Genomic DNA, 25,871 nt, shown 5'->3' on the forward strand with positions numbered 1-25,871 from the left:
CTTTCCACAAGAAGTGTCCCCTTGGCTAGAAAACCAGGGTGTAGAGCTGGTACTAAGTTATGGCTCTATTTCCAGAGCTGGCCTTAGGTAAATAATCTCTTTACCAAAAGAGATGGCTCTTGTGAAAAACTGCTGGGTGTTTGCATTTCTATCCATTCATCTATTCAAAGAACAGTATATTTTCTGATCCTGGAGTCACAAAGATAAACAAGGAAGAAAAACCTCTGCTTCTCTTCTTGTAGGAAAGGAAAGGAGACACCATGGAAAGCAGGCTTAACACCAGTGTTTATTAGAGCAGAAAAGGAGAGAAAGAAAAAAAAAAAAAAAGCAATGACCAAAACCCCGGCCGCCCCAAGTGGTGTGCTTACTTAGCTGAACAAGGCTTCCTCGCTAACCCCTCTCCTGTTCTGGAGGTCCCAGCTCCACCAGCCCCAGGAAAGATTCTCCTTCTTCTCACCCTTCCACAGCGGTAGGAAGGCCATTGCGGGGGAGGGAGGGGGGCCTATAGTTTAAGCGATTGGTTTTAATGAGTTGTGCAGGTTAGTCAAATGAAGCAGCATAAATATCTGCCATCAATCCCCAAGGCAACCTTTGCTGTGCCCACAATTCACAAAACCTGAAGACGTCCATTCCACAGCTGCAAAAAGAAACGAAAGGAGCCTCATCTTGTGTCAATAGTATCCGGGCCGTTGTTTATCAAAATGCTTGCTGGAAAAGAACAAGAAAATAATGTTAATGTGATGATGATGTTGATAAAAAAGAAGAAGAAGGGTGGGAAAGAGAGGAGGGAGAGGAGGGGAAGGGGGGAGGGGGAGGAGGAGGAAACAGCTATCAAGCTGTCATTTCCTGAGCACTTCCTAGCATGTGCCAGGGCAGCGCTGTTTTCCATGCACTGACTTTTTTGATGCTCAGAACAGCTTTATGAGGGAGGAACTCTTACATGTTACAGGTGAGGAAACCGAGACAGAAGTTAGGAATCTTTTCCGAAGTGGAGTCACAATCTGAATGCAATCTGACTCCAAATTCCAAGTTGACCCATCCCTCCAGGCACTACGGCCTGGTCTTCCTGGTCGAAATGGATGTTGCCTGGAGCGAGGCCTCCAGTGGAATCCTCTGTTTGGCAGGAGCAACCCCGCCCCGCCACCACCAGCGTCCAGGAAGCCTCTCCCCTCACCTGGCCTGCACCATGGTGACAAGCGCCTCTGCTCATGAAGCCAGTCACTATGCTCCAGGCTCTGTAGATATCATCACTACCCCAGTTTACAGATATAGAAATGGAGACTCAGAGAGGTTAGGTGACTTGTCCAAAGTCACAGAGCAGGAACACAGAGCACCAAACCCAAGTCCACCCAACTCCAGAGTCTGAGCTCTTAAGTACTCCGCGGTGCTGTGTTCTGAAAGAAGCCAAGAGCGGGCTTCTGGTGCTGGAGGAAAAAGGTCCCTGGTGCCAGGGGTGGGAGAAGCTCTGACCTAGAACAGGCATCCAGAGTCAGTGGGGACCAGAGCAGGATGTCAACCCAGTCCCTAGCCCTCAAAAGCAGAACTCCTGTTCCATTCCTAGGAGATGCTCCTCTCACTGTTTGTTAAAGCCCCTCACGAGGACCGTGCCCGCCCCCATCCCCAACACAGACACACACCCCCAGGTTCCAGCAGTACAGCCCGCGGAAAGCTTGCAGGATTTGGAGTTGTCAGAAGACAGGCATACCAACTACTGCCCAGCATGACTTAGTAGCTTAATCACGCTCAGTTAGGTCCCCTGTGAAACAGAGTTAAAACACACGCCCTGCAATGACACAGGGGTGTTAAGAGGATCAAATGAGAGATTTTGTGCGATAGCACCCTGAAAATTATAAAGAGCAATCTTCTAAAGGGAGTGTTCCTGTGTCAATTCACAGCAGCACAAAATAAACAACAAGGAAACAAGATTTCTCTTAACAACAAATGATCAAGTATCCAGTTATATCCTGTCCTGCTTAATACACACAAATTACAGAGGAGAAATGAAACTCACTAGGCTTAACCTCTGAAGGGATTTTGTTATGTAATCTAGCAAGAATTGGAAAGGGGACGAGGAGATGGACACAGACACACTGTGAGCGAAGCAGCAAACAGCCTCCGCAGGAACAGAGGTGCAGAGGTGGGCTGTGCTGGGAATGCTGGACCATGCAGGTCAGGGGGACTGAAAGGGCAAAGCCAGAAGAAGAGGGAAGATGGGACAGGCTGGGCAGAGTCCCAGTCTGGATGGCTTGTGGGGAGGCAGTAAAGAAGTTGCTGATCCTGGTGACAATGGTGACGGTTGTGATGGATGTCACCAGTCAAGCCCATTGATGCTGACCCCACCTGGAGAGACCCAAGTCTCAACAAGCCATGTTTCTCCAAATTTGTATCCCAGAGGGACCCTTTCTGGATGGCAAATAGGGTCACATCCTTCCTGTACTTGGGATCTCTTGGTGACTCAGCAGGAGTCAGGCCCCCGTGCGCGTCCCCAGTGGTCCTCTCAAGCTGCCTCCCGCCAACCTCTCCTGCCTTGCTCTTCCCATTCCCCAGCCCATAACCAGCTCACCCGCTGGTTCCCCTAACACCATGCTCTCGAAGGCCCCCGAGCCATGCCTGCACTGCCCACCGCCGTCTCCCTGAAACAGAAGGCCTGGGAGAAGGAGCGTACCGGGGGCTGGTCCGAGCTGCTTACACAGGATGGACCACGTTCCTGTCGCAGTGGGGCTTGCAGCGCGGGTTCAGCCAGTGCTCCAGGAACTGCTCCTCAGCGCGGTGCTCCAGGCGGAGCAGATGGTGCATGTACTCCTGCCAAAACAAACCCACGTCGAAGAGAAGCTTTTATTCACGGTTGATGGTCGAGCTGCCCATGTGCCGGGTACAGCTGTGGTTCTGAGACAGGGCAGCACAGCCAGGGAGGAGAAACCGCCACCAGCCCTAAGTGCTGAGAGGGTGTGTATCCATGGGAACTCACAGACACTGCTGATGGAGAGTTACATGGAACAACCACTTCGGAAAACAAGCGGTTGCCTGCAATCCAGAAATTTCACTCTTGTTTATATCCTAGAGCAATGATTCTCAAATTTCATCAGGCATCAGAATCACCCAGAAGACTTGTTAAAACCTACAGATTGCTGGGGCCCCACCTTCAGAGTTTCTGATTCAGTGAGTCTGGGATAGGGCTCCAGAATTTGCATTTCTAACAAGTTCCCAGCTGCGAATGCTGTTGGTCACTTTGAGAACAAGAGCAGATATGAATGTTCACAGCAGCAATAAATTTGTAGTAGCAAAATTCTGGAAACATCTGGAAACGTGTTAAATATCCATTGACAGGAGGATGGATAAATAAATTATGGTAGGGTCACAACATGGAATATTATACAGCAATGAAAAAAGTTAATTATAGCTACATACAACAACATAGATGAGTCTCAGAAAAGCATAACGAGTGGAAAGAGTGTCCAAGAAGACAGTGTTTATAGTGTGACACCATTTTAATAAAGCTCAAAACATGCATAACTAAATAATATATTTATTTATTTATTTATGGCAGCACACATTTGTGATAAAATCATCTTTTTTAAAAGGCAAGGGATAACTGTAAGAAAGCTGGAGTTGCTATACTATTATCAAACAGAATAAACTTTAAAGCCAAAAAAAAGTTACTAGGGATAAAGGGGCATTTTGTAAAAACAGCCTAGGAGTTCCTTAAGATGCTAAACAGAGTAAACATTTGACCCCGCAATTGTGTATACAAGAGAAGTGAAAGCATATGTTCACACAGAAACGTGTACACAGCTGTTCACAGCAGCATTATTCATCAGAGCCAAAAAGTGGAAACAACCCAAATGTCCATCAGCAGATGAATGGATAAATAAAATGTAATGTATCCCCATACAAGGGGAATATATATGGCCATTACGAGGAATGATGCATGCTACAACCCAGATGAACCTCGAAAACATTATGTTACGTGCAAAAGGCCAGTCACAAAGGACCACATGTATGATTCCATGTCTATGAAATGTAACTGGCTCTGTGTGTTGGTGTGTCCACAACAAGAGAGCAGCTGATTGTCCGGTGCTGCCCATCTCTGTGACCAGCATCTCCGACTCAGGAACCCGAGCTAGACGTGGACCATCATGTCTCCCTCAGACTCATCCTGAGACTGAGCGTGAGGACCCTGAGCCTATCTCCGGAGGAGTTCTCAGATGACTCCCTCCGTCTCTGCCACTTCTGCAGGTCGGGTCTCCACCGTGGCCACCCAGGCTGTCCCAGCTTCCTCACCCCTCCATCCGTCACTCTACCTCCCGTTCCGCCCACACCACGTCCCACATCCCCCCACCATTTCTGCTCCAACCTAACAGAGTGATCTGCCCAAATGCAGCCCTGAAAGGGCCACAGCTCTTCAGAGGCCTTCGCCAGCACTGCCTTCCTGCAAGGAGGGAAAAGGTGATGACCAACTACCCCTTGGGCTTGGTCTGTGGCTCTAGATAATGTCACCGTAACCAGCACGTGAGGACACCTCCTCGTGGGATCTACCACCTCCCGCCATTCTTCACAACAGCAGAGAGGGCCCCCTCCTGCCCTGGTCCATGGTTGTCACTGACCACAAAGCTTTGTTGGTCTCTGAGCTTCTCTAGAACCACAATTTCTCCTTCAGATGGTTCACCTAAAGGAAGTTTAATGAAGGAACCATTCACAACCATGTAAACAGGGTTAAGGGAACCACCAAAGCTCATTCCAGTACCCAGGGACTAGCAATAGAGAAAAGCCCCATGGCCGTGCCTAGACCTGCAGGGCCCAGGGGAAGGGCTCAGCCTCTGTAAAGCAGGGAAAGAGCAGGAGACAAATACCCCATCCTCTCTCTCCTCTTGCCCTCCATCTCCTGCCAAGCCCACGCAGAAGCCAGCCGACCAGGGATCCAGGCGATGCAGTTTCTGGGGGCCCACCTCCGGAGCCGGGCAGAGCCAGGTGGAGGATAGACGGGGGACAGGGTGGAGAAAACCAGCAGCTGTACCAGGATGGTGGCGTACGAGGGGTGTGCTGTTGCCCTTAGAAGCAAGTAAACAGCGTAAATGATAGCCGTTACTGATGTTCGCTGCAAAGGAGCCGGCTTCTTGGGCTGTGCATCCGTTGACCATCGACCACTGACTACACTGATCCAGCTGGAGGAGGAGCTATCGTTCCTTTGCATGCAGTTATTGTCTCGCCCCCTCCTCTCCCTCAGTGTGCTCTTGCCCTGCCCTCGATCAACAGGAGTGTCACTTCCAGGTTCAGGGTAAACCTTCTCTTCCCAACGTGGCTTGATCTTCACCAAAGCCAGTTCAGGCTGTGAGTTTTCTGTGTATTGTTTCTCATTGCATTATCCCATATAAATGATACACCAGAAAAAGCATAAATCAGTAAGATGCTTCTTAAATAAGAGTGAAGTGTTAACTTCTCTTGTCTTAATCACTTACAAATTCTCTTCTTTCCCTCCATACCTTGCCTCTCCATCCCCTGATGCAAACAGAGAAGGGGTCCATGGGCACTGCCCAGACCACCAGCAGTAGTTCTCCACGCGTCTGGCCGTGACCCCACATGGCTGGTAAAGCAGAGTTCCAGCCTGCTCCTGGGCTCCCTCCTCTTCCCCACTCTCCACCCCCACCAGCCAAGCAACCCCTAAATCCCCTGGATGCTCTTGGACCCCATCTCCCCATCCACATTGCCCCTGCCCAATCTCAGTCCCCACCCTCCTGCTAGATCCCTGCCACTGTATCTGGAGGGTTCTCCCTGTCTCTCGTCTTACCTCCTTCCTCTACATTCCACTCCACAGCCAGGGTGGGTTTTTTTTTTTTTTTTTCTATTTTCTTTTTAATAGACTTTATTTTTCAGAGCACTTTTAGGTTCACAGCAAAATGGAGCAGAAAGTACAGCAATTTCCCATATACCCCCTGTCCCCACAAACGCACCATCTCCCCCATTATCAACATCTTGCCCCAGAGTGGTGCATTTGTTACAAGAGATGAACCTATGTTGACGCAGCGTCATCACCCAAAGTCTATAGTTTACATTGGGGTCGCTCTTGGTGTTGTATATTCTATGGGTTTGGACAAATGTATAATGTATCCATCATTATAGTATCATACAGAATATTTTCACTGCCTTACAGTCCTCTGTGCTCTGCCTATTCATCCCTTCCTCCCCTCTAACCCTTGCAATGACTGATCTTTTTACTGTCTCCATAGGTTTGCCTTTTCCAGAACATCATATCATTGGAATTATACTGTATGTAGCCTTTTCAGATTAGCTTCTTTCACTTAGTAATATGCATTTAAGTTTCTTCCACGTCTCTTCATGGCTTGATAGCTCATTTCTTTTTAGTGTTAAATAATATTCCACTGTCTGGATGCACCGCAGTTTATCTATCCATTTACCTACTGAAGGGCATCTTGGTTGCTTCCAAGTTTTGGCAATAACGAATAAAGCTGCTATAAACGTCTGTGTGCAGGTTGTTGTGTTGAACATCATTAAGTTTTCAACTCATTTGGGTAAATACTAAGGAGCATGATTGCTGGGTCATATGGTAAGAGGACGCTTAGTTTTGTAAGAAATTGTCAGGCTCTCTTTGAAAGTGGCTGTACCGTTCTGTATTCCTAACAGCAGTGAATGAGAGTTCCTGTTGCTCCAAATCCTCGCCAGTATTTGATCATGTCAGTGTTCCAGATCTGGGCCATTCTAATAGGTGTGTAGTGGTATCTCATTGCTGTTTTAATTTGCATTTCCCTGATGACATATGATATGGAGCACCTTTTCATATGCTTGTTTGTGATCTGTGTTCTTCTTTGGTGAAGTATCTGTTCAGGTCTTTTGCCAGGGTAGGTTTTTAAAACGTGAAAAATGAAAATGGCTTTATTGTTTTTTTACCACAACAGTGATACATATTACTGTTCTGAAATTATGTAACAATAAAAAGTTATAAAGAAGAGAGTGAAAAATCCTTGTTTGTTCTGTTGTGTTTGTCTCTTTATCCTGTTGCAAAGTGACATTTTTTTAAATCTACCCATGTTATTTCCTCACTTGAAATACTTGAATGGCTTCCACTGGGCTCAGGAGAAATTCCAGTTCCTTAAGTGTTTTGTGGGGCTCCCGATGATCCAGCCTCACCCATTTCCTCTTCTCCCACCATCAACCCTTTGCACTCCATCTTTCCCTGGATTGGCTACACTTGCTCTGCTCTCTAATCTCATGCTATTTTCTCTGCCTGGAACACCCCTGTGCCTTCTCTTTTTCCTGTCTCACTCCTATCTGACTTTTCAGCCCTCAACTTAGATGCTTCTTCCTCCAGGCAGCCTTCTCAGATTCCCTGTGACCCCATAGCTCTCTGGACTTCTCCTGGCATAGCCCTGGTTACTCTGTTTAGCAGTGACCACGCTCTGACAGTAGGGACTTAATTGGGCCACATCAGATTTTTTAGTGGAGGTGCCATGTGTCTTGGCTCACATATTGGCATGTGAACTTTATGTTTTCCCCCAGAAGAGATAAAAATGACTTTTAATTTGTAGGATGTATGTTGTCGATATTGCCCTGAAATAAGCCTTGGTGCTGAGATTATGGGATGGGAATCATTGCAAAGTGTGCATGGAACAGTCCACATAAACACATATGGGTAATCCAAAGCTGCAGGCCATTAATCAGAGAAGTGGCATTTCACCTTGGGCGAGAGTAGTCATATGTGGTAATATAAGATTATTTTGGCATGTATAGATATAAAAATCCTAAATCATGAAAACCCTCCTATGGCATTAATGAAGCTTTAACAGACGGTCTAGTCTAGAACTTAGAGTTTTTAAGTTTCAAGAAAAACCTCTAGGAAGTCTACATCCTATTTTAAATATAACTTTTCTTTTCAATTTAATGACTGTGCAAAGGAATGAATTATGAGGTGTCCAATTTTCCTGAAATGTTTTTTCTTTCCCCCAGGACTCATGCAGTTTAACATTGTTATGATTATCGTTGTTTTCATTTAACTCATCAAAATGCACCCTGTGTCCTGGGCGTGGAGTCTCCAGGGCAGCTGGGGAAGGGGTGGATGATGGGATGGCTCCTTATGGGATCCAACAAGGATTACCCAGCAGCTTGCTGGACGTGTTTGTGAGTTTGGGGCTGAACCCTGCCCTGTCTTCCCTGTCTGAGGAATCTTTGGCCAGAAGAATAGTCATTGGGAGGAACAGGAAGGCAGTGTGGAGTCTTGTAAATAAGGAACAAAGACTTCTCAGCGTACAGCTTTACTTATTCAACTGTTCCGTGTAAGCAGCTCACTGAAGGAAACCCACGTTGCCATCTTCTTGCCTGCCTGTTTGCCAGGGCGGTGTGGTGGAGAGGCTAAGAGGTTCGGGTCTGGGTCTGGATCAGGGTCTGGTTCCAATCAAAACCCTGCCAATACTATTGTTTTACCTCTCCAGCCTCAGTTTGTCCATCTGCAATGTGGGGATGGCCCTAGCACTTATCTCACTGGGTTGCCAGGATTAAAGGAAATGATACAAATAAAGCTCTGTACCAAATATGTAGTCTCCATGTTCACTTCTAAACCCACTCTCTCCCCTCCTTCACCTGGCCTTTTGCACTAAGAGGCTGACCTAGATGAACTGCAACCACAGAGTCTTTTGTCCTGGGGTCTCCGGTTGGGTTTGGCGTATAGGAGGCGCCAGCAGCGGACTAGAGGTAGGAGGGGAGAGGTGAGGGTATGTACTCCCCTGCAACGTCCCTGAGGAGTCTCGGCAGGTTGGCTGCATCCCTCCCCTGAAGACCCAGCTCCTAGAGGGCTGCCATTCCGGGTCTGGGAACCACACTCTTCCCTTCCGCCCTCATGCCTCAGGAGTCTTAGCCCTGCATCCTTTATCATTTCTTGTTAGTTCACCTTCATCCTGCCACACCTTTGTAAAAAGTCGCTTTATTAAGCCCTCCTCAGTTAATTTTGGTTACTATTAGACATGGAAGATGTGAGCATGCCTTGAGGTTGTAGATGGAGCATGTCTCCCAGGAACTGGTCCACAGGAAACTTTCAATAAACGTTTGTTGAATGAAAAAAAATGCTGTGGTCCTCAAAGCATGGTCTGTGCTCCCCTCGGGGGTCCATGATGTCAAAACTATTTTTCGAGTAATACTAAGACATTTGCCTTCTCACTGTGTGCATTGGTGGGTAAAACTGACGCCTTGGCAGAAGTCAAGGCAGCAGCACCCAACTATCCTAGTGGTCGACGTATCCTTCATCACACAGTCAAAGTTAAAATAAATAAAGACAATTAAAACATTCTCAAAATGCCAGTTTCACTGAAGCACGCCCTGGTGAAGCCGAAGAAAATGACCAACAGGAAACATGCAGGCAGCACTTCTGCTGCATGACAAAGTACAATGATTTTCTCAAGGAAAAGCACCTGGGGGACTGTTGGTGTCAAGAGTTGAACTAGGTGTGTTTTATGCGTGTGTCTGGCAGACATCTTCCCAAAAGTGAATGAAGTGAGCTTATCACTTCCAGGAAAACTGACAGTGCTTGTTACAAAATGGTAAAATTTGAGCTTTCAAGGGGAAATTAGAACTCTGGAAAACTTATATGTGTGATCATGAACCTGACAGCTTCCCAATAGTTAAAGACTTTTCCAATGAGATTGGTGGTGATAAGAAAGAATGTCACCACTGATATACAACATTTATGCACCACTTATAATTATATGCTCATTGGCAACCTTATTCATTTAATCCCTGTCCGTCTCAGCCAAATACCCAACTGGCTTTTTGATGAGACTGTCCAAGGAATACCTAGTATACGGTTTAGTGCTTGGCGCATAGTAGGGCCTCAATAAAACTCACAGGAGAAATGTACAAACAAGTGATGAATAAATGAAATGACTCTTCTTTCTCCATAATCTTACTAAATCCTCCTTGGGAGGCTCCTGGGCATCTGCGTCAATCTGCTCATTATAATGGCCCAGGCCAAATGCACATAAAAAGCATCAAAGAGTAATATGTATTTCACACTCCTAAATAGAGGCTGAAATCACTGTTGAAGAAAAACAACCAAAACAGACACACACATAGAGAGAGAGAGAAACAAGCCCTGGTTTCCATGACATTTCACTATTTATTTAAAATGTTAGGGAAATGAATACGCCACAAAGGCCTAAAAGCAATCATTAGTCAAAGATGAAAAGCCAAACTGCAAATCTGCTGAAAACCACAAATTCAACAATTGTGTTGGCTAAGTTAGAAATGACCCAGCATTAATGATAATCTCAAATGTTCCTGGATCAAGAAAGAAGGGGTAGATGAAAAATAAGTTTTCATTTTTTTTTAGATTCCTTTTTTCAAGGGGAAAAAAATTAAAGCAAAACAAAAACTAATATCTGCATTTTGTGTCCAATGCCAACTGGAATGATTTAAGTAAATAATTTCTCAAGATTTAGAGCAGAAATTGGAGGGGGTCCTTTATGATGGCACAGGAGAGGTGTCATAATGAAATTAAATACCCACTGGAACCTGATCCAAGCTGAGAATCATAAAGTAGACAGTTAATCTATCAAGGTGGGATCTTTTTCCAAGAAGGCAAAATCCTTCCCGTGACATTTGCATGAAATTAAATAAAGGTCCATCGACATTTGGATGAACTATTTTGCTCATTAGTAAAAGCAAGATAATCATACAGGCAGAAGGGTGGCTCAGAACTTAACTGCTCTGGGCCACTTAGAAGGCTTAGCCCTAAAAGAAGGCAAATCAGTGATGTGCACAATTTGTATCTCAGTCGCTCTGAACTGGTCTTGGAGATCACAGGGAACAAAAGGGTAATGGAGTTACTACATACATTCGTCAAGGGGCTAAATATGAAAGCATATTTTACAAAGACTATTTACAATAAAGCTAATATGATTTATACTTGCCCCACAAGAACATTCCTTAAAGGAACACAGGCCAAAATGGAAAGCATATTCCCAGGGCACACAAGTGCTTACGAATACAATCACAAAGGACATAATTTTAGCTCGGATGTCATCTTTTTTAGAGAATTTCCATGGTTCACCCCAGCAGTTGGCAATAATTTTTTCCCTAAAATTTGGGACGACTAAGAGAAATTTAATGAATTTAAGCGAGGCAATAGAAGATTTCTTTGAAAACCTCCAGGTTCTATGGTAGAGTAATGTCCTACAAAATTTCTCCCCTGGAGAGAAGCAAAGAAAGGAATGGAAACAAGTATAATGAGCATTTAGTAAATGTCAAATTCTGTGCTTGGTGCTGGGGACCCAGAAGTGAAACAAACAGTCCATCTGCTCAAGCAGTTTAGAGCAGTCTAGTAGGAGAGAGAGAGTTTTTTTTTTAAGTAAGAAATAGCAATTTTGTGCTGTGAGTGCTAGGCCAGAGGGATGCTCTAATTCATGGCGGGAGGGTAGGGGCATCAGGAAGGCCTCTCAAAACAGGCATCATTTCAGGTGCATCTCTACAAATGAGTAAGAGTTAACCAGGTAGACAAGAGCAGAAGAAACAAGTACCAAGGCAGGTGCTGTCAGAGAAGAACTTCAAACACACCATCATTCCAGACAACCTGCTTCTTCTCCTAGGTTTCTAATGCCAATGAGTGGCACCAAGGTGTCCACACAGACAACCACACGTCCCTAATCCTCCCTTACTGCATCCACTCTGCCCCAGAAATGGCCAACTCATATCCAATTTAAGATATCATATCATGCTCCCATTATCTTTACCTTAAAACCTCTACTGGAACATTCTCTTGGGTGACAAGACATAAATTATTTTTTAAAACTTTTAGAAAGCAATGTGGTAATATATACTAAAAGGTTTAAAAATACTGTATTCATATCCTTGGATCCAATAATTTATTTTCTGGGAACATATCCTTAGCAAATAATTCAAAATATTAAAAGCACTTTAAGAACAAAATTTTAGAGTGTTGTTTATAATAGAAAAAATAGTGGGAAAGGGAACCTTCCTACATCGTAAGTTGGAATGTAAATTGGTACAACCACTATGGAGAACAGTATGGAGGTTCCTTAAAAAACTAAAAATAGAGCTACCATATGACCCAGCAATCCCACTCCCGGGCATATTTCTGGTGAAAACCATAATTCGAAAAGATACATGCACCCCAATGTTCATTGCAGCACTATTTACAATAGCCAAGACATGGAAGCAACCTAAATGTCCATCGACAGAGGAATGGACAAAGATGTGGTACATATATACAATGGAATATTACTCAGCCATACAAAAAAGAATGAAATAATGTCATTTGCAGCAACATGGATGGACCTAGAGATTATCATACTAAGTGAAGTAAGTCAAAGACAAATATTATATAATATCACTTATATGTGGAATCTCATAAGATGATACAAACGAATTTATTTACAGAACAGAAACAGACTCACAGACTTTGAAAACAAACTTATGGTTACCAAAGGGGAAAGGCGGGGGGAAGGATAAATTAGGAGTTTGGAATTAGCATATACACACTACTATATATAAAATAGATAACCAACAAGGACCTACTGTATAGCACAGGGAACTCTACTCTTCTGTAATAACCTATATGGGAAAAGAATCTGAAAAAGAATGGATATATGTATAACTGAATCACTTTGCTATACACCTGAAACTAACACAACATTGTAAATCAAATATACCCCAACATAAAATAAAAATTAAATTTAAAAAAATAGTGGAAATGATCTAACTAACAAAAGAGGGTAATTCACTATCATTATGGTTATAAAGAGTTTCTAATAATGTGAGGAAATGTGTATGTTATAATATTAAGAGAAAAACCAGGATACAAAATTGTAGAGTGTGATTATACTTTTTAAAAATACACACAAAAAGACTAAAAAGAAATACATCAAAAATGGCAATGCTGTCTTTGGGGAGAGAGAGTAAGACTACACCTGATTTTTTTTTTCTTCTTTTGACCCTTTCTTGGTTTCCAAGTTTTGTATAATAACTATGAATGGCTTAAATTTTTATTTGTAATTACACAAGTAACACATGAACATATTGTTACTGTTTAAAATTTAAACGTCAAATATAAAGTTCCTAGATCAGTACCTGCAATCTTAACCTCCTGAATGAGATGACACAATTAAGAGTCAACTGATCATATTTCTAGACCTTTCTCTAGAAATTTACATACATATAGATGTACCTATATACAGTATTGTTTTGTGAGTGAGTACTAGGAGGGCAGGACCAACTCAGGGGAGATAGAAAAAGTGACAATGAGAATGAAGAGGAGGGTACCAGGCATAAATAATGGAGAATAGCTCTGCAGGCCAAGGGAATCATTTGTGAAAGGATGCTGAGACCAGGGAGAGGATGGTTTATTTTGAAAAACAATGAGAAGTTCCAGGTGGTTGGAGCATAAATGGCCTTGGACAAGTGGCAGGAAATGGGACACAATGGTGGCTTAGGGCTGGTCTGTCTCCCAGGCCAAGATACTTGGCCCTTATCGTATAAGCAGTGGGGAGCCAAAGAGGTTTTTGTTTTGTTATATTTTAAAAAGTATTTATTCAGCTGCTGCTTTGTAAAAAACAAGAAGAATGAGAGCCAATGTCATCACTCAGGCACTGTGCTTTGCATGCCTTCTCTCACAGTAAGTCTCTGAGGTAGGTTTGATTATCATATCCCATTTTATAGATAAGAAAACTGAGACTTACAGAGTTTAAGCAACCTGGCCAGGATGTGATAGCCAGTAAGTGGTGAGCTGGGATTCAGACTCAGCACTCTGCTGCCCCACTCTTAAACCCTCTCCTCTGTTGTTTTTGGTGAAAACTACACATACATTTATTAAAAATAAAAAACTGAATGTCCTGAATTGAATAATGTCCCCCAAAATTTCATGTCCACCTGAATCCTGTGAATGTGGTCTTATTTGGAAACAAGGTCACACTGGAGTAGGGTAGGCCCTAAATCCAAAGACTAGCATCCTTAGAAAAAGGAAATTTGGACACAGGGACACACAGGGAAGAAGGCCATGTAAAGACAGATGCAGAGATTGGAGTAATGTAGCTACAAGCCAAGAAATGCCAAAGATTGCCAGCAACCACCAAAAGCTAGGAGAGAAGCATGGGACAGATACTCCCTCCAAGCTCCCAGAAGGAATCAACCTTGCCAGCTCCTTGATTTCAAACTTCTAGCCTCCCAAACTGTGAGAGAATAAATTTCTATTGTTGGACTTCCTTGGTGGTCCAGTAGTTAAGACTCTGCACTTCCACTGCAGCAGGTGCAGGTTCAATCCCTGGTGGGGAAACTAAGATCCCACACACTGCCTAGCACGACCATTAAAAATTAATTAATTAATTAATTAATTAATAGATAGATAAATAAATAAATAGATTTCTATTGTTTCAAGCAATCCAGTTTGTGGTACTTTGTCATGGCAGCCTTAAGAAACTAATATACTAAGTAATGGCAAAAAGCATGAAAATAAAAAGTATAAATTTGTCCCAAATTTTATCATGGAGAAAATAATGTCATTATTGTTTGGCAACATGTCTCCATATACATATGAAGATAGAAGAGGAGATAGGATTTCTTTCCATTTTGAAAGTTGTCCACACAAAACTTTCATAATATCAAGTGTTGACAAGAGTACAGGGATCTAGGTGTTCTTACACACACTACTGGTGCGAGTTGGTAAGTCAGTTTGACAATTTGGCAGTACCCATTTCAACTGGAAGTACGTAGACCCTCTGACTCAGAAATTTCATTTCTTATCACTGAACTCTGCAAAACACACATGTGTACAAGGATCTTCATCATTGGAAATAAGTAAAATGGCCATTGTTCCAGGAAGGGCTAAATAAATAAGTTGTAATATGTCTCAGTCCATTTGGGCTGCTATAACCTGAAATACCACAAACTGGGCAGCTTATAAACAGCAGAAATTTATTTCTCACAGCTCAGAAGGTGGAAGTCCAAGATCAGGGTACCCGTACGGGTGGGTGAGGGCTCTCTTTCAGGTCACAGACTTCTCATTGTATCTTCACGTGGCTGGTGGGACTAGAGAGCTTTGGGGGCACCTCTTTTATAAGGGTGCTAATCCCATTTACAATCCACGAGAGCAGAGCCCTCATGGCCTAAGTACCTCCCAAAGGGCCCACCCCTTAATACCATCACTTGCGAGTTAAGATTTCAACATACGAATTTGGGGTCGGGGGGGACACAAACGTTCGGACCATAGCATAATACATTTACCCTATGCTTCAATTTAAAATGAGCTAGAACAAGACGTATTATTGAGTGAAAAAAAGCAAGTTACAGAGTAAACGCAACACTGCTTTCCACATAGCCTGAACTACATCAGTGAAGGGGCAAGCAAGCCTGACACATTCAAGGCGCAATGAGGAGGCCAGCATGGCTGGAACGGCGGCAGGGGTCGGGGGGCGGGGATGAGATGCAGGTAGAGGCCAAGGAGGGAGCAGAGGGAGTGGACAGACCTCTAGGGCCTCGTAGGCCACTATAGGACCATGGATGTTTTTGGAGTAAGGCAGGAGGTCATCGGAAGGTTTTGAGCAGGAGAAAGATGGGATCCGGTTTACGTTTTTAAGAACTGACTATTGGGCTTCCCTGGTGGCGCAGGGGTTGAGAATCTGCCTGCTAATGCAGGGGACACGGGTTCGAGTCCTGGTCTGGGAAGATCCCACATGCCGTGGAGCAACTAGGCCCGTGAACCACAACTACTGAGCCTGCGCATCTGGAGCTTGTGCTCCGCAGCAAGAGAGGCCATGATAGTGAGAGGCCTGCGCACCGCGATGAAGAGTGGCCCCCGCTTGCCGCAACTAGAGAAAGCCCTCGCACAGAAACGAAGACCCAACACAGCCATTAATTAATTAATTAATTAATTAATTAATTAATTAAAACCAAAAAAAGAACTGACTATTGCTGCTCTGCTGAGAACAGATGCAGAGGGATCTAGAGAGGAAGAGGGAGGCAGGGTAAGAGAGTATTGCTCAGTCCACTCTAGGGACTGGGGTGGTGGCAGGGGAGGGTGAGAAGTGGTCAGATTCTGGATTTGGGGCCCCTGCAACTAGGAGGAGGTGGCCCCCCTTACCCCAACGTGGAAGGCAAGGGCAGGGCTGGTGTAAGGCAACAATCTGGAATTCCTCTTGAGGCTGTTAAGTCCGAGGTGCTGGTTAAATGTTCCAGTGCAAACAGCCAAGTGGACAGTTGTGTGAGGGAGCTCACAGACAGAGTCCAGGCTAGAGACACGAGTGTGTGGCCATCAGCACAGAGGTGATATTTAAGCTCGGGGACTAGAAAAGGCAGAGAGCAGAGTCCTGGGATGCTCTGACATTTAAAGGACCATCAAGGGCTAAGAACCCAGCAAAGGAAACTGAGCAGCAAAAACCACAAAGCAGGAGGAGAAACCAGGAGCCAGGGGTCCTGGAAAACAGGAATCCACGTGAGCAGGGCGTCCAGAGGAAGGGAGAGGGATCCTTGTGTCAAAACAAAACAAGCGCAGGCTGGTTCTCAGTGCCCAGGATGCCGGGAGCGGAGGCTAAGAGCCACTTCTCTGGGACAGCACTTCTTAAACTTAAATGTGCACCTCGGTCACCCAGCCTTGGGGTCCAGATCCGCCTTCAGGTGTGGCGAGGAGCCTGAGGCTCTGGGCTCCCAAGTGAAGCCCAGCGGCCGGGCTGGGGACCACTTTTTGAGTTGCAAGAGTTCAGCCCTAATCCCTGAAAATCAACAGAAGCACAGTCATGACTGAGGACACATTCCAGGGAAAGCTCAGGATTCTTTTTCCTAGCTTCTCCCCTCTAACCACAAGCCCAGCCCTTCTTCTCACACAGCCCTGTCTTCATCAGATTCTCAGATTGTTTCTCCTCCATTAGGATCTTGAGGCTTTGTTACAAGCTCTTCTAACATGATGTCTTCACAAACTGAAGTCCTAAGTCCTAGAGTAGTAAATGAATTCAGCTGAGACCCGGATGTCTCCAGATGGGGTGTCCCCACATGAATCCCAGGCTTCCTGGAGCGCCCATCCCACTCCTGTGACATCTAGAACCCAAATCCCCAAAATCTCTGAAGATCTGGGACTCGTGTTTCTCCACCACTGCAGCGTCCAGATCTGAGCGATTACCTTCCTCTTTCATCATCCCCCTTCAGCACACACCTGCCATCTGTCATTCCCCCAAAGAACCACTAACACAAGGTTGCTGTGCATAACAGACTTTTCCTACGGTTTGGAGGCCGCAGAGGGTAGTCACAGCACAGAGCTGAGAACAAGTTCTAACTCAATGTCAAGGTGTTGCCATAAAATAAATGTGTTAGCTATTTCCTGCCACAGGGAATCTGTCAGGTCTGGGCCCTCTCTACCTCCCCACCTGCCCCCTCTCTCTGACCCTTGCTCACATCCCCCAGCTCTGGGCCTTTCATCCTCTTCCTCCTCGGCTGCCTCCATGCACTCAGAACCCCTCCTGCTTTCTTCCCCGGAGCCGGGTCTCCTCTTCCTCTCTCCCCCAATCCTCACTGAGGCCCCACCTTTCTCCATCAAGGGTGCCAGCAAGGTGTTCCCGCTCCTCTGGGGTGGAAGCCAGCCCTCCCCACAATGCAGGGCACACACCGCGATCTTTTCAATGTGTTATCCACCACACAGTCAAAAAAGAACGGTTGTTGCCATGAATAGGCAGGATATAAGCTGTCAAAACGGTCCAGCCCCTTGCATGTGTGGGCACAGCTTGTCTGAACCTGTTTCGGAAACACCTATCATCCCGCAGAAGCCAACATCTGCCAATATTAAAGCCAAGTGTCAAGAATATAACACTGTTTTATAGATACTCCTGAGGAGAGACTACAGCAAATCTTCATGTGTGCTTTCATTTTGAATTCTTAATACCTCCCCAAAGCACCATCCATTTACTCTCGTCAACGGCCTCTCCCCTCTCTGAAAGGGTTTTCTTCCGCTCAGTCCCTCAGAGGGGAGAAGCGAAATGAAATAACCCACCCGGTCATCCCTCGGTAATTTTGAGTTAGTGGAGTCGCAAAGCTCAGCTCCCGAGGGCACACGCATTCCCAGAGATCACTACCTCTACTCATCCGTCCCAGCCCACCTGTCTGTCTCCAGGCTGCCATGGGAAGGAGGTACAATAACATGTCCAAAAATGTAATTTCCCATGTCCCATGTATAATGGTAACTGAAGGCCAGCGTTCAAGAGGCTGTGTCCTGAGCCTCTAAACGGCTCCTGCACGCCAGCCCTAATCACATCATTCCCCCACTTCAAATCCCTTGGTGGCTCCCACTGAGTACAGAATGAAAGTCCCCTCCACTATGACAGCCAGGTCCTTCCGACCTGGCCCCGAGAGGACCTTCTGTGCCCGTCACCCATCATCCCATAAATCCCAGACACTCAAGTGAAGGTCAAAAGAGAGGAAACTGGAATCCAGAGCTTCTGAAAAAATTATCCTGCAAGGCCTTTTCCAAAACACACATGCACACACAGAATCGTACACACACCCATACACAAACGCTCACATACACACGCACACACCCCCTCACACATGTACACACACACATACATATCCTCACGCACACACCCTCACATACATATATATCCTCATACATGCACAGTCATACACAAACCTTCACACACACTCACACACACAATCCACACATACACGCAATGTGTACCATCCTGAACACACAGGATGGTGTGTCCATCTCTAGCAAAGGGATATGTAAGCAGATGGTTTGCACAAAGAAAGGAGAGTAGAAGGTGGTCTCAGCAAGAGGTAAAAAGCAGGGAAGGGTGGTTCCCTTGGCCAGAGGTCCCACCTCATGGCCTCCTGGTGACCTGCTGACAAACGTGGGGTCACTGCGTCCAACGCTTACATTCAGCAGTGATGCAGGCTGGGATGGCTGTGACATCTGTCAGCTGCTCAGATAAAAGGGGTGAATCGAAACAGGGTCCTACTGTATAGAACAGGGAACTACATTCAATATCCTGTGATAAACCATAATGGAGAAGAATATGAAAAAGAATATATATATATAAATGAGTTATATATATATATATAAATGAGTCACTTTGCTGTACAGCAGCAATTAACACAACATTGTAAATCAACTGTACTTCAATAAAAAATACTGCAATTTTTTTAAAAGGGGGTGAATTGCTTCTTTTTATATAACAAGTGATTCGTGTTATTCATCTTGCTCTCAGTAAATCCCTTAAAAGGAAAAGTCAACAACAAGCCACAAGGGGGAACCAGGTCAGACAGCAAGTGCAGGAGGCCGGGTGCATGGCAGCAGGAGGAGGGGAGGCCCTGGTGTTTGAGAAGGACGCCCACACAAGCCCCTCCAGGGCCTCCAGATAAACCCCTCTGGCCCTCACCAAGTCCACAGCCGGCTGCCAGGGCTCTTCCTCCCAGTTGCTGACTGGCACCAAGAACCCGGTCGTCCTGAAGCTCTAGCCAGACCCTCATATTCTACATGAGACCTGGGATGAACCTTCCAGTCAGACTCTGGGCCAAACTCTGCATTTTACAGAGAAAACTGGGTTCCTGGAAAAGGAAGGGACTCATCCTCGTTCTAAAGCCCAAAGTCCACAGCCAGTTTGTGCAGAACACCGCCTGGAATCACACTGAGGGGGAACTCTCTTCCCACCTCGCCCACCGCTGCACTGCCTGCAAACTCCGCATCCTTCAAGCCTCAGCTTGGTGGCGCCTCCTCCAAGAAGCCTGACCAGCCTCTCTCCTCCTTCCAGGTGGAGCTTGAAGGCCCTCTCCTCAGACCCCGTGTGCCAGATAACCTTGTCAGAGGACTGGAAACAGGCTGGAATGCTCTGGCTCGTCCGTCGTCATGCAGTGGACACAAGCATCTCAAACGAACGAAGAACGTCTAGTCTATGTCCTCAGTGCCTGGTGCTCGGCAGGGCACAGTCGAGGTAAAGTATAATTAAGTGCCCATCTTGGTCAGCAAGGAGTGCTCTCTGATCGACCACCTGACCCTCTCACTCTCTCTCTCTCTGACCTGCATCTGAACAACCATCCCATCTACTCTCCAGACCCTCAGTTCAACACTCAGCTAAATGCATTCCCAACCGGACCACGGGAGCTGCTGTTACCCACGGCGGGTCTCCCCCAGAAGGCTTGGCCCACTGGTTCTCAGCTTCGGTTGCACATTGATGCCACCTAGGGGGCTCTCGCCCCCCCCTCCCCCATGCCTAGGCCACACCGCAGGGCACCCCTCTGTGAGGGGGACCCAGGCATCAGATTTTTAACCTCCCCATTTGGTTCCAGCATGTGGCCAAGGTTAAGAAACATGCTCCTAAGAAAAATGTGACTCCAGAAACTATGTGTTGGTTCAGCCAGTACTGCGCGTGGGTGGATGTATGACAGTGCGAGAGACACGCAGAGTGACACACGCAGTAAAAGAGAAAGAGGCTGTCCATCATCATAGACAGTGTTCCTCACCCCCAGCACTATTACATTTCAGGCCAGATCATTTTTGTTGTGAGAGCTGCCCTGTGCATTGTAGGATGTTTAGCAGCATTCCTGACCTTAACCCATTAGATGCCAATAGCAAACCCTCCTCCCACCAGGTGTGACAACCAAAAACGTCTCCAGACATTGCCAGATGTCCCCGGGGCGGGGGAGCAAAATCACCCCTGGATGAGAACTACAGGTATAGACTAGCTGCCAAATAACTTATTGTATATTTATGTTCACATTTCAACTGTAGGTCACACAGGCATTTTTCCAAACTTGACTGAGTGGCTGAGGATTCTGGACACAGGTCAGTGTCTTTGTGACGGACATACAGGACTGTACCATACAAGGGATGGGTGGGAAATGGTGGGTGAGTCTAGAGAGAATCACAGAAACTAGACCAGGCAGGTTCAAGGCAGCTAAGATGAGTCAGTGGTGGTCAAGCCTATAAAAGATGACCAAAACCAACAAAACCCAAAAAGCCAGATATTCAGTAAAATAGCAACGCCAGAGGCAAGCAGAGGGTTGTCACAGATGAAGGCAGGTGATGACCAGGAGCCAGGAAGAGGGAAATGGTCAGAGAAGGAGCTCTTGGAAGTTCTGGGCAGGGAAGGACCACACCAAGCAGCGTTTGGGGATAAAGTGTAGCACGGTGTGTAGCTGGCATGGGGGGAGGAAGGAAGCTGGGGGCGGAAGCGGAGCCGTAACACCCACACCCACATGCTGCCTGATGCCTAAACCACTCCAGTCCCTGCCCAGGCCGCCGTTCCGCAACCAGAGCTCAGGGCAGCCAGGGCCAGATGCTGGCAGAGAAAACACCCAGCCAACTCTGGAGCTGAGCAGAGCCTGTCTCCTGAGCACCTGGAGGGGCCTTGCTGCTTCAGAGCCCCTTGAACCAGCCTCCCACAGCCTCCAGGGCCCCCGAGGAAGAGCCTCTGGAACGGCCCCTCCAGACATCACCCCAAAAGAGCAAAGAGCCAGTTGGAGCTCCCCAGGGACCCTCGAGCCAGGCATCCTGCTCCCCACTGGCTCCCTCACCATCCACCCCGCCCCTTCCCAATCCTCATCCCCCGTGCTGGAGGCTTGGTTTCCCCCAATATCCCCTCACATTCCTTCTCATCCCCTCAGGATCCTCTGTCTCTGCTCACCTCTGAGCCCTGGTGTGCTCAGACTTCAATCCTGGGCCTCTTCTAAATGCATCTCAAACCATCTGTCTAAAACCCGACTGTGCACTCCCCCATTCGAGACATCCTTTGATTGTCCTCTACTGAACACAAGGTAAAGTCCAACGTACCCGAACCCTTCCTGCTCTTGCGCCGGCCCACCTCCCAGCCCCCTTCCACCTGTGTGTGGAGATTCCAGCCACCTCTGACTTCTCCTACCAAGGAGAACAAAGCCACGTCCACCCTTAACAGCCTGAATCGCTTGCTCGTTTCTAAGCCATTCTGTGAAACAGGGATTTGCTGATTCTTCTGTGTCTGCCACCAACTCTGAGCAGAAACCCAGGTGACTGTCTGCAGCCTCGCCCCCCCTCCCCCTGTCCCCGCTACTTAATACTCAAGGGAGTTGTTACTGCTTGCTGAGTACTATTTTAAGTGCCTTACTATGAATTACTTTACTTTATTCTCATAAAGTAGCTGTTTCATGCTCTTATAATAATAATATTATAGAAATATAAGTAATAATATTGTTTACCCCCTTTTCACAGTCGAGAGTACTGAGGTACAGAAATGTGAGGAGACTTCTTCGAAGTTATATAGTTTGAAAATGCAGAGATTCAAACCGGGACAGTCTGCCCACAGCCAGTACTCTTCACCACTGTGCGACCCGGCATCATACTGAGAGACTTTGAAATGAACTAATCCAACTACCCCCATGATTCTGCAGGGAGCAAAGGCCAGTACTGCTGCACATCCTCTGGGCCTCAACACAGAGACGCAATGAACAGAGGGTGGGCATGCGGCCCAGCTGATGTGGGCACAGGTGGGAGACCAGCCTTGACCACAGACACGGCTTCACAGACATGCTGACTCTGCCTGGGTCCCGGCTACTTACCTTCACCTGAGTGGGGTAAGAATACCAGGAATGTCAGCACTTCCGTCATGGGAGGGAGAGACAAGCCGGGCCAAACTGGCCTGAGGCCAGGGTGGCAGGGTCTAGTAGCACCCACCACAAGTCACAGAATGAAGGCAGGGGAGGGTGCCCTGGTTCAGAAAGACCAGGTGGATTCCACAAACCTACAGGGCAGAGCTGAGGCCAAAGACCAAACTCAGAGGCACGAGGTGAGGGTGGAGCCTGGTGGCAGCAGGGGCAGAGATTCCGCCTACCCAGACAGAGCATCACTAGCCGGGGATGCTGGTCCAGCTTGCCCGGCACCCAAGGGAAGAGGGAGAAGATGGGGTTGGCACCAGCCTCAGGGCACAGCTCCCTAGCAACCCGTTCAGGGGAGCCACCCAGCCGCCCACACGGGATTCTGGACTCCCACCATCGGCCCCACTGTTTCCACTTTAAATACTGTTCGAACAGTAGGGGAGCAGAGCTGGCACCTCCGGAGAAGAAAAGGCGTGAATAAGAAGGTGAGATCACCTTACACCTGAGACTCTACAGAACCTCCATCCAGCACCCATGCTGGGCTGGGACCAGCATCTCATTTGGTTTCATAATGAACAAGCATTCAAATGATCTCTCTCTCCCTTCAAAGAGCCAGAGCCCGGAACTCACCCACATGGGTTCATCAGGGAATCCGGGTTTGCTCGGCCTGTCCTGGCGCCGGGATCTCAGGACCTGTTTGGCCCGCTTTTCCGTCAGAATCGGGGAGGCCCCTGAAAAAGTCAGGAAGGGACCTTAGGGACTCTCAGACACACGCATCCATGCTCCATCTCACTGTCCAAGGCGAAGCATTTGCAAGTCCAGTTTGGGTCAACACACAAAAGTTCTTTCAAAGGGACCTGTCCCAAAGGACGTGGCATTCCAGAGGGCTCAGAGGGGAATTTTTAATTGTTTCTAATATGGTTAACTCAGAGTAAAAGCCGCACAACTGAAGCATATTTACCTGCTGCCGCCATGGCTCATTCCTCTAAAAGTGGCTGTTAATTTAATGAACATGTTTCTTTAAACATATTTTCTTCAGTTCTCTGGTCAGTGTGTTTATTGTCCTTCAGGGTTGCTTTGGTGGGATTCTTTTAAATCCTCAATACACTAAATCAAGTTTAAGTTGTTATTAGAAAATTCCCCCATGACAATAAGATTATATTAAACTTGATAAGCACCCACGATCCCTCAAAGAAAATATTATAATTAAAGTTAAGTCAAGTTTTGATAATCACACACAAACTCTAAAAGATACTATTATAATAAAAGTATATCAAGGGAATTCTCTGGTGGTCCAGTGATTAGGACTCCTGCTTTCACTGCAGTGGACCCGAGTTCAATCCCTGGTCGGGGAACTAAAATCCCACAAGCCACGCGGCGTGGCCAAAAAAAAAAAAAGGAAAAAAGAAAGTATATCAAATTCTGATGATCTCAGATAAACTCTAAAAGATGGTATCCTTGAAGATTTATCAGCATTTTTGAGAATTAGTGTTCAATATGTTTAAAGATTAAAAAAATAATTTATCCCTAATTATACCAATTCCGGGAGCCTGCTCTTAGGAAGAAAAAACAAAAGCAGCATTGAATTATTATACATTACATATTATTTGAAATTTTGAAAAAATACTTTAAAAATATAAAATAGACTTATTCCAGTTTATCTTGGCAGCATAGAAATAGGTTTCAGGAGTTAATGCTCACCTGAGAAGAAAATCAGTAAGGTGAGAGACAGCACAAGCACAAATAACCTCTTCATCCTGCCTTGATCCCTCTCTCCGCCTGTTACAGAATGAATCCCCCCCCCCGTCAAAGAGCCAGCCTACTTGAAGAAAGCCACATCCGGCCCAAAGGCTGTTTATGCTTTGACTAACAGCACTCACAGCATGATGCTAAACGCATCTGACGCTAAATTTTCAGTATGATCACGAAAATATTTTCCTCTGAATTCCTATAAATTTTCATCCTGAGGAAGGAAATTATCCGTCATAAAACTTTTGGAGCTTGAATTTGACAAAGCAACACATGACAACCATGTCATTTAAATAGATATGTCTATATATACATCATGGAGTAGTTTGTGTTTATCTGTAGCTTCTGTAGTTTATGCTCCTACTGTTTCATTGAGAATTAATCACCTCTCACATTTACATATTTTATGACATTTTTCCAAAACCCATTCACCAATCCATTTTGACCTCCCCAGTAATTTCAGAAATTAGCAGGGAAATTAGCAAGGAGCCTAATGAGGGGAAAAATTTTTTTTCAGCTGACCTTGAACCCAGATAGACCAGGGTTCACGCCCAGGCTTCCCCTCTTTCTAGCAACATAACCTTCGGTCAATCACTCATCCTTTCTGAACTTCAGTTTCCTCTCCTGTACAAAGGGAATAACAGTACCTACCACGTGGGGTGTGATTAAGGATGAGGGATAAGGGATGAGATGCATGGCTCATCTTCATTTTACAAGTAAGGAAGTGGGGTTCAGAGAGGTGAAATGATGTTCAAGTTCACACATTTTGCTGAAGTCGAGCCAAACTCTTCTGTTTTTAAAGCCTGGTGCTCTTCCCATCATGCCCCAAAAGGGCCTTGTGCAATAAGTCAGTAATACTGTAAGCAGCCTTACTCCACGCTTAAGTTTATTTTTATAAAGATAATAAAATCTCAAAAAGCTGAAGTCTTTTTAAATTCAAATCACCAATATATATTACATAAATTATTAAATATATTATAAAAATACGTGTGGAAGGCATGTGGCATTTATTGGGATAAAATTCTCAGTTCAGAGAAATGATCTGATGTTTCTGTAGTTACTTTGCCAGCTCAAAAGAAAACAACCCCCTATCGGTGGTTGCCCAAGTTTATGCTAATGTTGTGTAACTGATATTAAACTTAAGTGTTCTGCCCATTCTGCTGGTATAAAAATAGTCTGAACCGACTGTTATCAAGGAAAAGAAATCATGCATTGTTAGCAAAGTTGCCTCATATGTTAATTTGCTCAAAATTAGATGTTTGGTTTTATGTACTCTGTTGCTATTAACATCCTTCTGTTCTCATACAGTTTTCAATAACTGAGAAATTTTAGGAGCACTATTTTAGGAATATACACTTGTCACACGAAGCATCTTGGTTTTTTATGTGCATTGTCAAGTTTTTTATTCCTTTTATTCTTTGTGGTTGGAACAAACACTAACTGCATTGTTTTGTCATATCAAATAAACATCTCCTATGGACCAGAAAAAAAATTTATACCTAGCTAGAAATTTCTAACGTATCCAATGTAAATTCAGTATAAAAGTATTTTTTAATTTGGTA

At 45.6% G+C, this 25,871-nt stretch overlaps 1 protein-coding gene across 1 annotated transcript; it reads right to left on the minus strand.

The window, feature by feature from the left end:
* Positions 1-266: 266 nt before the first annotated feature.
* On the minus strand, positions 267-24,332 carry C20H17orf67 (chromosome 20 C17orf67 homolog). Its single transcript, XM_068531127.1, has 4 exons — positions 24,262-24,332; positions 23,191-23,291; positions 2,666-2,802; positions 267-708 (listed from the first exon to the last, which is right to left on the minus strand). Exons 1-3 carry the CDS (start codon positions 24,314-24,316, stop codon positions 2,686-2,688), a joined length of 273 nt encoding a protein of 90 aa, XP_068387228.1. The 5' UTR covers positions 24,317-24,332; the 3' UTR covers positions 267-708; positions 2,666-2,685.
* Between the last annotated feature and the right edge of the window lie 1,539 nt (positions 24,333-25,871).

The sequence above is a fragment of the Eschrichtius robustus genome, chromosome 20 (assembly GCF_028021215.1).
Source record: "Eschrichtius robustus isolate mEscRob2 chromosome 20, mEscRob2.pri, whole genome shotgun sequence".
Classification (NCBI taxonomy): domain Eukaryota; kingdom Metazoa; phylum Chordata; class Mammalia; order Artiodactyla; family Eschrichtiidae; genus Eschrichtius; species Eschrichtius robustus.